This window comes from Alnus glutinosa, chromosome 14 (genome assembly GCF_958979055.1).
Source record: "Alnus glutinosa chromosome 14, dhAlnGlut1.1, whole genome shotgun sequence".
In the NCBI taxonomy this organism is placed as follows: domain Eukaryota; kingdom Viridiplantae; phylum Streptophyta; class Magnoliopsida; order Fagales; family Betulaceae; genus Alnus; species Alnus glutinosa.
This window is the reverse complement of record NC_084899.1, coordinates 7,506,655-7,520,502: the sequence shown is the minus strand read 5'-3', so window position 1 is coordinate 7,520,502 and position 13,848 is coordinate 7,506,655. Positions and strand designations below refer to the sequence as shown.

General features: G+C 37.0%; 2 protein-coding genes across 3 annotated transcripts; both read right to left on the bottom strand.

The window, feature by feature from the left end:
* Positions 1 to 902: 902 nt before the first annotated feature.
* Positions 903 to 3,065, bottom strand: LOC133856519 (uncharacterized). 2 transcript variants are annotated; one of them, XM_062291570.1, is made up of 3 exons: positions 2,208 to 3,065; positions 1,715 to 1,968; positions 903 to 1,471 (listed from the first exon to the last, which is right to left on the bottom strand). In XM_062291570.1, exons 2-3 carry the CDS (start codon positions 1,937 to 1,939, stop codon positions 1,079 to 1,081), a joined length of 618 nt encoding a protein of 205 aa, XP_062147554.1. In that variant the 5' UTR covers positions 1,940 to 1,968; positions 2,208 to 3,065; the 3' UTR covers positions 903 to 1,078. The 2 variants fall into 2 exon arrangements, with proteins under 2 accessions (XP_062147554.1, XP_062147553.1); XM_062291569.1 differs by lacking the exon at positions 2,208 to 3,065 and having other exon boundaries at positions 1,715 to 2,077.
* A 447-nt stretch (positions 3,066 to 3,512) lies between these two features.
* Positions 3,513 to 7,503, bottom strand: LOC133857187 (glucan endo-1,3-beta-glucosidase 14-like). Its single transcript, XM_062292343.1, has 3 exons — positions 7,074 to 7,503; positions 4,914 to 5,953; positions 3,513 to 3,815 (listed from the first exon to the last, which is right to left on the bottom strand). Exons 1-3 carry the CDS (start codon positions 7,135 to 7,137, stop codon positions 3,732 to 3,734), a joined length of 1,188 nt encoding a protein of 395 aa, XP_062148327.1. The 5' UTR covers positions 7,138 to 7,503; the 3' UTR covers positions 3,513 to 3,731.
* Positions 7,504 to 13,848: the final 6,345 nt, after the last annotated feature.

Sequence of the window (13,848 nt, the reverse complement as noted above, 5' to 3'; positions counted from 1 at the left end):
TAATTGTCTCACACCTTATTTGACTCATTTGGAACAGACACAAAGTACCACCTCAAGAACTCCTACACAGGCTACAAGAACAAATCCAGTCCCACCGCCTCCACTAGCAAGAACAAATCCGGTCCCACCTCCTCCAAGGAGACAGAAGACACAAAGGGCCGCGGCTATTTTTGGGAAGTCCAAACCGGGTCCCACCATACCTATTGATCTAACTGAGGGTGATGGTGATGAACGAGGTGGCCCTGCAATCCAAGGGGGCCATGCAATTCGAGGTGGCAGTGCGGGAACCAGTGGGACAGCAGCTAATCCGGCATCCAAAAGCAAGGGCAAACGTGTGGTGGCCACTGTTAAAAAGGCAATTGAGATTGCTGAAGCGAAGAGGAAGAGAATGAGGCCAGAATGGAAGCGTTAATTAAATATGTGCATGTATTTAATACACATGTGCATAATCTATGTGTTTGACAGTTGGTAGTTATGTGTTGGCAATTGGTAGTTGTGTGTTTGACAGTTGGTAGTTGTGTGTTTGATATAGTACTAGAAATGCAGGATTGGTGGTTGTGTGTTTGATAGACAGTACTAGTAATGCAGAATTGCTTATTTTGTGTAATGATTACAATGTATTTTATGATGTTAGAATGCATTGCAGGTTTTGATATTTGTGTGGTTTTGGAATGCATTGCAAGTTTTGATATTTGTGTGGTTTTGGAATGCCATTGCAATAATGTAATTTTTGGTTGGACAAAGAAAGAGTACAATATTTATTTGAAGGGAACCTGTTGATGTGATACATAATATTGTCTTGAGTTGTTTCTGAGGTATCCAATTTTAAGCAGGTCCATATCATCGGATTGTGGATCAATTTTTTTTTTTTTTTGAATTCAATGACAGTGTGAAAAATAGAATGGGATAAATTTCTGTTACTTTATAAATACAAGCAGCTCCAACTACAAACAATCCCACTTAAATACATGCAACAGGGCAACCAAAATACCACAACACAACTTAGTGCACAAAAAATGGTTCACTTCTAGCTTTTATGGCCCCATAGAAGTGCACAAAAAATGTCTAACAATACAACTCAAGGCAACCTCAAATAACCAACCCTATTGTCCTGCTGGTTTTTGGCTGCATGTCTGAAGCAGAAACACAGTGCAAATAAAATCCACGAACACACAAGCATGATGTGGTAATTCTTCTTCACTGCTTCAAATTTGATCCCCCAAATCTCAATTTCTTTACGGTATTGTGCAATTTCTGCGTTCCTCTCATTGTCAACTTCGGCCTTCACCTTCTCAATCTCTTTCTCCATCTCGGCCTTCACTTTCCCAACTTCTACTTCAACCATGGTTTCACATCGTTTAGTTTCTGCCACCAAACTTTCGTGCCATTCAACCAATCGACCAACAACCCTCTGACCATGTGCACACATTTTGGGATCAGCCCACTCAAAGAAACCACAATCTTTGTGGATCTGCAAAACACAACAAATAATGAAATTTAGCATGATGGCCAATTAAACAAACAAAAAAATTGCAACTTGTCCAACTTGTTTGGAATGCATTCCAGATTTTGCCACTTTTTAGCACCAACAATCCAACATCGAATGGCATATATGCAAAAAAGCCAAATTCCAAAAGCCAACTAGAAAATTGCAAATTTGAACCCCCAAATACAAAATTAAACCCTAAAATCGATCAGAATAAGTACTACTTGCCTTCCAATTTTCACACCCCATAAACCTTCTTCCGAAATTTTTGCTCGTGTGCGCCGTTTTCACATTCATCGGCCGCTCGCAGTAGCATACTCGTTGCCGTGAAAAAGTGGCAACACTCTGTGGGGACTCCGACCTTGCTTCCATCCTCTCCTTCGAGTGCCCAATCGATTGCCCAGAACAGACGGGTATCTGGTCAGGGGTCGAGTCCTGTGTCGAGGCGTCCATCGTCTCTGTCAGCCTTCAAATTCGAAACCCTTGTTTTTAAAAATATACAAAGCCAATCATTGAAAGCATCTTCTGAATAAAACAAAGATTTCATAACCCAAAAACGACGGAACCCTAAGCACATTTTAGTTCGGTTCTTTCGCTTCATTCAATACAAAATAAAGGAATTATCGAATGAATTTAAAAGATTTCATAACACAAAAACGACGTAACCTACTTTTGCACAAAACCCTAAATTTAAAAGAGGAGTCTTTTTATTTGAACATACCTTGATCGAACACCCACTTCGGTCGGTTTAATCACGACAACCCTTAGCCCAAAGTCGATTTCGGCTGAAATCTGTGTGTTGATGATAATCCGCAAAGGAATCCTAAATCAAAAATTTGTTGTTGGTTCCTTCTTCGGTCTCCCAGAATGTTTTTCGGGTTTTTACTTTGCATTTGAAAGTGGTTTCTAGTTTTTAAGCTTTTAAGCGAACACAAGGACCGGTCTTTTTTAATTTAGAAAACAACGGCTCAATTTTTTGGAGGGTATTTTCATCCGGTTATCTGCATATAAGTCACATGTCGCTCACGTGGGTCAATTTCCATCTCATCAGACGGAGCAATTGGACGGAAGGGGGTGGATTGAAAAAAATTTCAACTTTCTTAGGTGCAATTGAAGCAATCTAAACATTGGTACCAAGATTGCAAATTCGTGTAAACATCAGGGGGGTAAATTGTAGTTTTCCCTTTATATTTTATTCAACACTATAAATACAAAGGCACAACTGGATTCCACTTGCCCAAAATCTGTGTCCTAGATCCACCACAGAACCCACAGGCCACAGCCAATACCATCCCCCAAGGCCTTCTCCATTTCTTCAATTGTGTTCAAACAAATCTTGGGTTTCAATGAGACCTCAAAGTCAAGGGTGGCAATTTGGATTTATATTAACCTGTTTGACTCATTAATCTACTAAGGGTCAATTGACACGACTTATTTAGTTAAACGAGTCAAACTCTTTAACTTTGACACAACTCATTTAAATAAGCAAGTGACACGATACGGCCCTTTGACACTTTGGATAAACAGGTCGTGTTGGGTTAACCCAAACACAACTCATTATTTGAAAACTAATTCAAATAAATGAATAACTCGATTGACCCACCAACCCATTAGGGGTTTTTTTTTTTAATTGTAAAAGAAAAAAAAAATCTTATTTTATAATTATACAGGTCAAAAGGATCATCAATGGGTTAATTCGAGTTGCCCCCCCCTCCCCCCCCCCGCCCCGGGGCGGCGACTATTAAACAGTTTAATCCAGGCCAACTAGAACTGACCAAAACCCAATTATACCAAATTCTAACCCACTAGAGGTAAATTTTCTCAGTCTAATTGACTTGTTGAAAAGATTAGACATTATTTGTCTTTTGGGTGCTCTAAGGGCATAAATAACCCCCACAAAGCTAGACTCTTCAAAATCCACCATAAATGGATGGAACCAAGTGATCCATATGACATGATAATAGAGATCAAAAGGTCCAGAAAAGCATTGAACCGATTAAAGCCAAACCAGATGATGCTAAATATATTAGAAAATAAGAGGTTTTTTATAAGGCCAAAAACCAATATACATTTGCTGAGACAAAAATAATCAGTAATTTATAGTAACTATGGAGACAAGAATCAATGGTGTAGTACTGTTTAATGTTCATGCTCTGGTGTGTTACATGATATGGTACCAAATCATGTTCTTTTCAATTCCTGGTGCTGGTTTCACCGGCCGGCCTGGACAGTTTTCATTTATTCATTATCTTAAGAAAATAAGCAGTGCCAATGCAGAGATTGCTGATACCACGGAGTGGGACCTGGACCAACCACAAGCTCCAATATCCTGTGTACCATTTACAGAGAAGAAACAAACACCATTTACAGAGTCCAATGAGATATTCTTCAAGAAAACGATGTGAAAGAATACATTGTTCATATGGAAATAACATTTACAATCAAAATGCTTTTCTGTTGATTGAGGCAATTCTTGATGCAGAACGATCGCTCATCAATTTTATAAAAACAGTAAAATGAGATGCACGGTGACTAGGTGAGAATTATAATCAGACTCAAAGAAGGCATACGACCATGTTAGAGTTTGAAATTGAAGAAGAAAGTGGCAATTTGCTTGGACTTCTTTCAGTCCACCCAGGTGATGGCCAATAAAACCTGTTGTAGTCTCTTACAAGGATCTAAGGCAGAAAGGTCTCTTTAATTATTTTTCTAGCCACTTATTTAAGGCAAAAACATAGGTATAATTGCAAATGTGGCACACGCTGAAAGAATTACAAGACAAATTCTTTGCATTGAAAGAAATGGTGCTCCTCAGCTAGTAATTTCTCATAACTCAACTTACAATTGAAGATAATTGTTAGTTAATCAAGAAGAGAAGAAGAAGCATAGGAGGAGCAGGGTAGCGAATGACTATCCTTTGATAATAACCGGATAGGTGTACTTTTAATGATCCCAAACTGTAATCTCCTAAAATAAAGGTTATTTGTAATGGTTAATCTCTTCTGAGTCTTTATTTGCCGTGTTAATAATAATTAACAAAAAAAATTAAAATTTTTTAAAAAAGTTACATCCTGATTTTACCGATTCTTTTACCGCTTGTCTAAGATGCAAATTCAAATTCACCTTATATGCTTCCCATATATTTACCCCTTCTTTTCACCCCAAGAAAAAAATTCTTCATATGGATTTCCACCCAAAAAAAAAATAGAAAAACAGGTCAGCAAGTTAAAACAAAGAAATATAAAAAGATTTTATATTTTAGGTAGATTTTCCATAGAATTTTCTCCTAAAAATTCCAGTCCTTTTATAAAGAGAGACTTCAAAAATAAAAATAAAAAATAAAAAGATTTCAAACTGAGCAAACCTAATCCCTAAGATATTAGCATTTAAACATATCTATTTCATCAGATTTTAAGAAACTTCGTACCTTCAAAGAGAAAGACAACGTATCTGCAGCTGAAGATTTAAGTCCATGAAACCCAATATCATATGAGATGTTCCCATCAGCCTTAAACAGTCCAAAATTTCTCTCAGAAGTTGGCCCAGGCTTCAAATTTTCATTAAATATTGCGAAAATGTATGCCTTCACCACTCTTTTTGGCCTAAGAGGGGTTCCTTTCTTCTTTGCAAGCCTTTTCCGCAGATTATAGTTATAAATCCTTGCATTATTTGTTGTGGCTGCAGCTTCATTGGTGTCTCCATTTGAAGCCCATCCAGTCTCCGTAATTATGACTTCCATCTTTGGAAATCCAGCATTTTCCAAAGCTGCATATCCCGCATCAATAATTGCATCAAGCATGTTATCATAATGCAGATCGGTTTTTGAATCGTAAATTCCCTGGTTTGACTGAAAAAGAGCATAATTAATATCTATATTCTCTGGATCACCGATATAGACCAGGAATGGGTAAGCATTTAAACAGAAAGGAGAACCAATTTGTGAGAAGAACTCCAGGAGTGGCTGCATATATTGAACAATATTATCTTTGAATATACAAGAAGAAGGCGGGTAGGAATTATCAAAAACAGCCGCTGAATGTGCCGTGGTAATTTGAACCACATCAGTTAGATGAAGCTTGTCTATGGCAGAGTAAATATTTTTCACTGCACCCAAAAGAGCTGCCCACAACTCAGAATCAGTCCCTCCTAAAACTTCATTGCCCACAGCAATGCCACGAATGTTTGTCTCAGGAAGGAATGACTGCACATTATCCTTAACCCAGCTCATTGCATGATCCTCATTGGCACTCATGTCTTTCAAGAATCCATTTGGAAGTCCAACCACTAATTCAAGCCCACTTCCGCTGAAGGCCTTTAAGACACTGTGATCAGCATCGTAAATTCTTACATTTTTTATTTTTGCTGCTCTGAGAAGAGTAACAACTTCATCAGGTGAAGGGATGTTGTCTGCAATTCTCCCATAATTTATTCCATAGGTTCCAGTAAATCCTTGCACCGTATGAGAGGCTGGAAAAAAAATTAAAAATGGAAAGAGCTCCATTACCACTTTGTCATGTAGTTCAAAAGTGAATGAAAACCAACTAAGCCGACATATATTGCATGTAAAGTCAGTAGAAACATGTCAAAAGAAATTGGTCATAAGAGAGACAGCAGCAACAATTTCATTGGCTAACAAGGGACACTTGGTGTTCTACTTTCCTTTTCTTTTCTCCTTTTTTTCTTCCTCTTTTATTGTTTGGTAAGAGGTTCAGATTTCTTCTACTCATTTTTCAATGAACCTTCTATGAATATTAATTTAGTATATTCAGGAAATTTTGACATAAACCTTAATCACAGATCACATACGATTTTTTCTTCTCAAAAATTTGATAGAGATTGAAACCAAGATTAGCATCCATTTATGACAAAATTCATTGAATTTGATAGAAAATTGGCATTAACAAAACAGATGGAAAAGTATAGTAGTACAAATTTTTTTGATAGGTAATTGCAATTTTATTAAAAAACAGTGTAAGGTGCCCCTAGTACACACGGAGTATACAAATTAGAGAGAGTATTGACACTAATCCCCCCAAATCATCATCAAAAAAAGAGTACTTCAATCATTAACCAGAAAAGGTATCATTCAAAACGTATTATAATAAAACATAAACTAGACATTTAATTAGGGCTAAATAATCCTCAAGGCATAGTGGTGGCATAAAAACAACAATAACAAGTCACTAAGACCCATAACAACCTGAGAGAACCATTTAATAATATTCTAAATTAATGTAATTTCAAAATAAGAACCAATCTTTTACTAAATATAATAAAATTTCAAATGATCGATCTAAGATAGGGAGCCAAGAAGATAATACTTGGATAAAAACTAAAGGCCAATTTTCAAGATAGACCAATCACTCCCAAGAGGAAAACAATTAACACAAAATCTGAATTTATCATAATACAACGGAAGCCCAAAATAAAATAAAGTAAAATAGAAAGCCCAAAAACCCATCAAACAAAATAAGCAAAAATCTCTACTACAACCAATCATAACAGATAGCAACAAAGCCTTAGAGTAGAGCCTCATAAATCAGTTAAAGTAAAAAATCCCAAAGAACAAAGAAGGACCAGAAAGTACCAATTGGAAAGAAGAAGAGCAAGAACATGGTAGGGAACCGGAGAAAGACCCACAAGCGTTTCATTTCCTCGGAGATAAAATCAGAAACAAAGGATTCAGTTTTTGATAAAGATCTCCAAGTGGGTTGGTGGGGTGCACCAAGAAAAGGGCAGAATCGTCAATCGGGAGGCCTTCAATGAAGTACTTCTTCTTCCTCAGGCATGCCATAAGACAAAGATTCCCTCTTCCTTTATCTCAGCAAATTACACCTTTTCCATCCCCCATCCCCCTCTAAAGTCTCTCCTGAAAACTTCTCTCTTGCTTTCTCTTTCCTTCTGTATGCAGGGGACTGAAGAAGCAGAGATAGGAACAAGAAAGCGTGGGCGGTGTTGGCTGTCGTTTTCAGTGGAACTCGGAGGGAGAGAGAGAGAGAGAGAGAGGGGGGGGTGTGTTCATCGGAGTGGAGTTATATAGCGTGTAGTCGTAGTGTTACTGGGAAGACTACTTTCAATGCGTTTAATTGGACAACGTGTCAGAATGTAGAACTTGGTGCTTAAGTTTCATTTTTGCGACGTCAAAAACTTATGATTTAAGTTGCGTTTCAAAATTGCCATTTTGTAGATAAAATATGTGATTTCAAATCAAATTGTATAAAATGATTCATTTGAAATTGCATTTTTCAAATCGCATACAATAGAATAAATTTTTGAAAACACATAATTTTAAAGGTTAAACTGTCATTTTTCTAAAACGCTTAACTGTGTTTTTAAAAATCACGTTTCAAATTGCACATTTTAAAATCGCGAATCCAAACAGTAAATATAATTTTATTAAATAAAATTAAACGTATGAAAAAATCATGATTTGGCATTTAAAATTGTAATTTCATTATATTCTAACCGTCTTTTAAATTGGGCGTTTTTTAAAATGCACTCTTTTCACATTGTGTCATACATCTCTCATCTATATTTTATTCAAATCAATAATTGAATATGTAGGATATGGATCTTACAGATTCAATGTCCCCCAAATTTTTAAAATTTCCTTTAAAATTTATGATTTTTTTTTATGAAATGTACCTCTAAAACTAAAATTTTACCTCCAAACTTTTATTTTTAAAATTTTGTCCCCCTACCTTTAAATTTGTTCTGCCCCATATTGAGATGTACCACAAAAGATAAAATAGCATACTTCTAAGTATTTACTCTCAAGTATTCACTATAGAATGAAGCAGTAAAAATTACCACTAAATTTTGGATTAAATATTATTTAATTTTGGATCCAGTGATAAGTTTTATTATCATTATCACGTAAGAGAGTAAGCACTTAAAAGTGAACACTCAAAAATATGTACAGCATTTATCTTTTTAAAAATGCATCCTCAGTCTATTTTTTAATTCTTAAAATTTATAAATAAATAAATAAATGAAGACGCAACATTTGACTAAGAATCTTAAAATAGATAAGTTCTAAATACACAAGTAGCATGTATATATTGTATGCTGCAGGTGAAAAAAACCATTTAATAATATATTCAAATAAGTTGATTATTTTTTCAAAAGAAAAGAAAAAGATGTCTGGTTGACATGGATATGATATGGGACAAAATTCGTATCATTTATGTCCAATCATTTTGTAAATATAATAATTCATTTATTTTGCCATATTATAAATATTCAAAAGAAAAGGCCAACTAGGTTTTGCTCAGTGTCACCATTGTATTTGTTTACTTATATATTTATTTTGAATTAAAAAAAAGGAAGGAAACTAGCAATTGATCAACGGGGACGATTAAGACGTCCACCCTACCACACAATATGAGAACCTCTTGGAAGTCCAAAATCCTATAATGAAACTCAGCCGTCCACGTACAATGCTCTTTTGCCTCTCTACTCACCAACGCGTTTCCTCAATTTGTTAAATAATTGTGACCGTGAATTTAACCAGTTTATAGTGAGAAATTAATGCTATTTTTCTTTTTCTTTTTTAATCGTATTTTTGTCTAGTTTTATTCGTGTATTTTTTAAATTTACCATTATGGGTCATACAGATCTAATGAAAGATTTTAAAAAGAGTTGGAAGAATAAGAGTTCTCTTTTATTTTATACGAAGAAAACATTAAAAAATAAAAAATGAGATTTTTCATTCTCCGCTTCAACTCCATTCATTTTTTTTTTTTTTTTTTTTTAAATATGCCATTGAATCTGGGTTTTATAGATTCAATAGTGAATTTGAAAAAATATTGGACAAGAGTTGGAAGAATCGCATGTCTTAAAAACGCAACACAAAATGACATATTTTGGTACAGTTTCCAATTTAGTGACGTATCGCCTTTTGATTCGCCTTCTCTTATATCTATAAAATAATAAACAACTTGTCAGGGTCGATCGAACCCACTCTGATGCTTAAGTCAGATTCTGTAGACAATTTTAGGGAGTAACGAGAGCAAAGTAAAATCAAAGAGATTAACCTTTTTTCGTACCTGGGGTAGCAGCCTATTTATAAGCACACAATTCTGAGATAGTTGGAGTGCTCTGATACAATTCAAGTAGAAGTCCGATCCCTAGATCGCATGGGATCAGACTTACCTTCTTGGGAGTCCAATTCGGGTAGGACACTTCATGTCAGCTGATTTCATATAGGTATCAGGTGCTTTATCCCATATTTTATGGGATAAGAGTCTATCCCAAGAAACTCAAGATAGAGTCCTTCTATGGGTTGCCAGGGATTTATGAGATCAAACCTTATCCCATAAATCCTGGTCGTAATCTTCAAACAATCTAGCCTGATTCATCCATATCGCTTTGTTGTGATCCCGAGAAAGTCGTTCCCTGGATCAACTAGATATGGGCCTTCGGTATGTTCTTCTAGCTTATCCGAGACGATGACATTCCTGAGACGATTCAGCCTTAAGTTCTGCAATGGGTATCCAAGGCCCTGGTGTGATAATTTCTCCAATAGTTACCCCCCAATTCTCTTATTTGAATTTTGAATATTGGAGAATTAATTACCAGAATCTTTTGAATTTTGATTTCTCGGAATTTGCGTCTGACACCTACTGCCTTTTTCAAAAACAATATGACGAGTGGCGCCTCGAGTCCGGATTTGGGAATTCGGGGTACGGCTTTGATGACGGATCGGATCTTGAGTTTCGGGCAGGCCGCTGACTTGATGGGCGCCGATCGAATTCTCAAGTACACATGACAGCTAGCAAATTGATGAGTGTCGCTTTGGCTCTTGGAAAGGCGTGACTGGCTAGCGGATTAATTACTCCTCCTCTATATATTTCTTTCATCTCCACTCTTCACTTCATGAGCTCAATTTTTATTTTTATTTTTGAGCCATTTCTTTGCTCTCACTTATGCTCTTGAATCATTTTGCTCTCTGTATCTAGAAACAATTCCCCTGTCAATTTTCATCCTGAGCTTCAAGAGGAGCATATTCAGGCTGAGGAAGCTTGGGCCGAAGGAGATTTGGCAATGGAGCATCTTGGTAACCGTCGGACAACGGTCTTATCTGCAGAGAACGAGCGCGCTTTCCGCCAGAACTACGATGTTCCAATGCCCGCGAAGTTTCTCTTTCGCAGACCGGGTGAGACTGTCTTCTTAGAGCCTGGGTCTGGGGGTATCAGCCTTAACAGGAGTAACTCCTTTAATCTTTTAATCTTGATCAAATTCTCAACAACTAAAAGAGGACGTAGAATCCTTCCAGCGTCAAAAAATATGCATACTTCTAAATTTTTCATCTCTTTTGATTTCCAAACTGATGTGACAATTGCTTCTTCCGGGTACAAGGTAGCTCCCGAGCCTTAATTGTGTACTAGGCTACTCCCGAGACTTAATTGTGTACTGTTGTCTTTGTATTGTCATTTTTTTGAATTTTTTGTAATGAAAATTACTCTTTAATAACGCTTCTTGATTTTGATGTTGTTGATGTTTGTTTCTGTTGGGACTTATGATGGTTACCGAGCTACCCCTTAATAAGTTAGATAAATAATAATTCATCTAAGTTATTTCCGAGAGAGAGTTGTAACCGGGCAAATCATAACTTAACAAATTATAACCGATCTACCCCCAAATAACTTAGGCAAATTTTAAGGTTTGTCTAGGTTATTTTTTAGGGAAGTAAGTCTCTTTTTTTTTTTTTTAGCTACTCCCCTATAACTTAGACAATATATATGATTAAGTTATAATCGAGGAGGGAAGAAGGATAAATTTTTCCAAGCTACCCCCCTATAACTTAGACAATATATATGATTGTGTAAGTTATGACCGAGAAGGGAAGAATGATCATTTTTTCTAAGCTACCCCTATAACTTAGACAATATATATGATTGTGTAAGTTATGACCGAGAAGGGAAGAAGGATCGGTTTTTCTAAGCTACCCCCCTATAACTTAGACAATATATAGGATTGTGTAAGTTATAACTGATGAGGGAATAAGGATCAGTTTTTTCTTGCTACCCCCTATAACTTAGACAATATATATATGATTGTGTAAGTTATAACCGAGGAGGAAAGAAGGATCAATTTTTCTGAGCTACCCATATAAGTTAGACAATATATATGATTGTGTAAGTTATGACTGAGGAGGGAAGACGGATCAGTTTTTCTGAGCTACCCCCTATAACTTAGACAATATATATGATTGTGTAAGTTATGACCGATGAGGGAAGATGGAGCATTTTTTTCGAAGCTAGAATCATATTTCGAGCTACTTCTTTGTTTCGATGGAGTGGGTACCAAACAATTAATTGATGAATAGATGCTTTTATTGATTATAATCAGAGAAATTGGAATTACATAGAAATCACATGTAATATTTCTTCAAATGCTCGGCATTCCATGGTCTCAGTAATGGTTTGCCATCAACTGATATCAAATGATAAGCTCCCTTCTCGTGACACTTGACTGCCCAGTAAAGACCTTCCTATTTGGGTGTGAGCTTTCCTTTTGTCGGGTCTTTTGTCATCAGACTCACTTTTCTTAGAACCCAATCTCCAAGTTGGAAATTTCTGGGGTTCACTGTTTTGTTGAAGTATTGAGCTTTTCGGTTTTGATAGGGAGTCCATGTGATATGTACTTCGTCTCTTATTTCCTGCAAGAGGTCAAGATGCAAGCTGATCCTTTCATCATTGAGTCCCGGATTGTAGTGAGATACCCTGAAGCTTGGAGAACCCACTTTGGTTGGGATAACCACCTCAGTCCCATAAGTTAGGGAAAAAGGGGTTTCCCCGATTAGGGTTTGAATAGTTTTTCGGTATGACCATAGAACTTCCAAGATAAACTCTATCCAAGCACGCTTCTTTCGGTTGAGCGTCTTCTTTAAAGTTCTAAGTAAGTTCTTGTTTATTGCTTCAACCTGCCCATTAGCTGAAGGATAGATCGAAGTTGAGTAATAATTCCGGATGCAAAGCTTGGCACACCATTTTCTAAACGGTCCACAGTCAAACTTTTTTCCGTTGTCAGTATCGAATGCATGAGGTATTCCAAACCAGTATACGGCTAACTTCCATAGGAAATTCATTACATTCTCAATAGTGATAGTTGCAAGTGCTTATGCTTCTGCCCATTTGGTGAAGTAATATACAGCAACAACTAGGAACTTCCTACTTCCTTTTCCTAGAGGCATTGGTCCGACTATATCAACGCCCCATTTCACAAATGGCCATGGTGAAGAGATGGGAATCAGCTTCTCAGGAGGATTTTTCATGACTCGGGCGAATATCTGACATTTATCACAATGCTTAACTAGTTCGGCAGAATCTTTGCTCATTTTTCAGCCAATAGTAACCAGCTCACATTGCTTTGTGTGCCAACATTCGAACCCTCGAATGATTTCCACATACTCTTTCGTGAATCTCTTTCATCACATAGTTAACTTCAGAGCTCGGGAGACACTTGAGAAGAGGCTGGGTGTATCCCCTTCTATATAATATCCCTCCGATCATAGTGTATTGGGCTGACTAGAGCTTTATTTTTCGAGAGTGTGCTTTGTCCTTAGGCAATAGCTCATTCTTCAAGTATTGGATGCATCTGTGGCCCATTTAGGATCAGTTGGAGCTTCATCCACTTGCATCACATCTGGTTTTGGTGCAAGCGAAGGCTCGGTTAGGATAATAACTTCCTGTGTTGAGGCTTCAATATCCTTTTCAGTCCCGGATCCTAGTCGGGATAATGCATCAACTCGGACATTGGCTTTTCGAGGAATCTTGGTCAATACTACCCTACCAAAGTAAGACTGACATTTGCGCACCTAGTCGAGGTATTTTATCATTTTGTCCCCTTGAGCTTCAAATTCTCCCTGGATATGACCCACCACCACTTAGGAATCACTCCGAACTTCGACATTCATAGCACCCATCTCTCGAGCTATGGACAGTCTGGCTAGGACAGCTTTATATTTTGTCTTGTTGTTTGTGGTGATGAAATCCAGCTTAACTATATACTGAAACTCTTCTCCTTTAGGGCTAGTGAGAGTGATTCTTGAGCCACTTCTTTTATTTGTCGAAGACCCATCAACATAGACCACCCAAGTAGATTCTTTGGGGAGTTCTTCACTCTCTGGAGTGTTGCAAAATTCTACTAGAAATTCAGCTACAGTGTGACCTTTGATTGCTGTTCGGGGATGAAACTTAATGTCGAACTACCTAAGCTCAATTGCCCAGTTCACGAGTCTTCTCGAGAGGTCTAGTTTCTACAACACTTTCTTCATGGGGTACTCGGTCAATACCCGTATGGTATGAGCTTGAAAGTACGGTCTTATCCTCCGAGCTGAGATGACTAGAGCAAAGGGT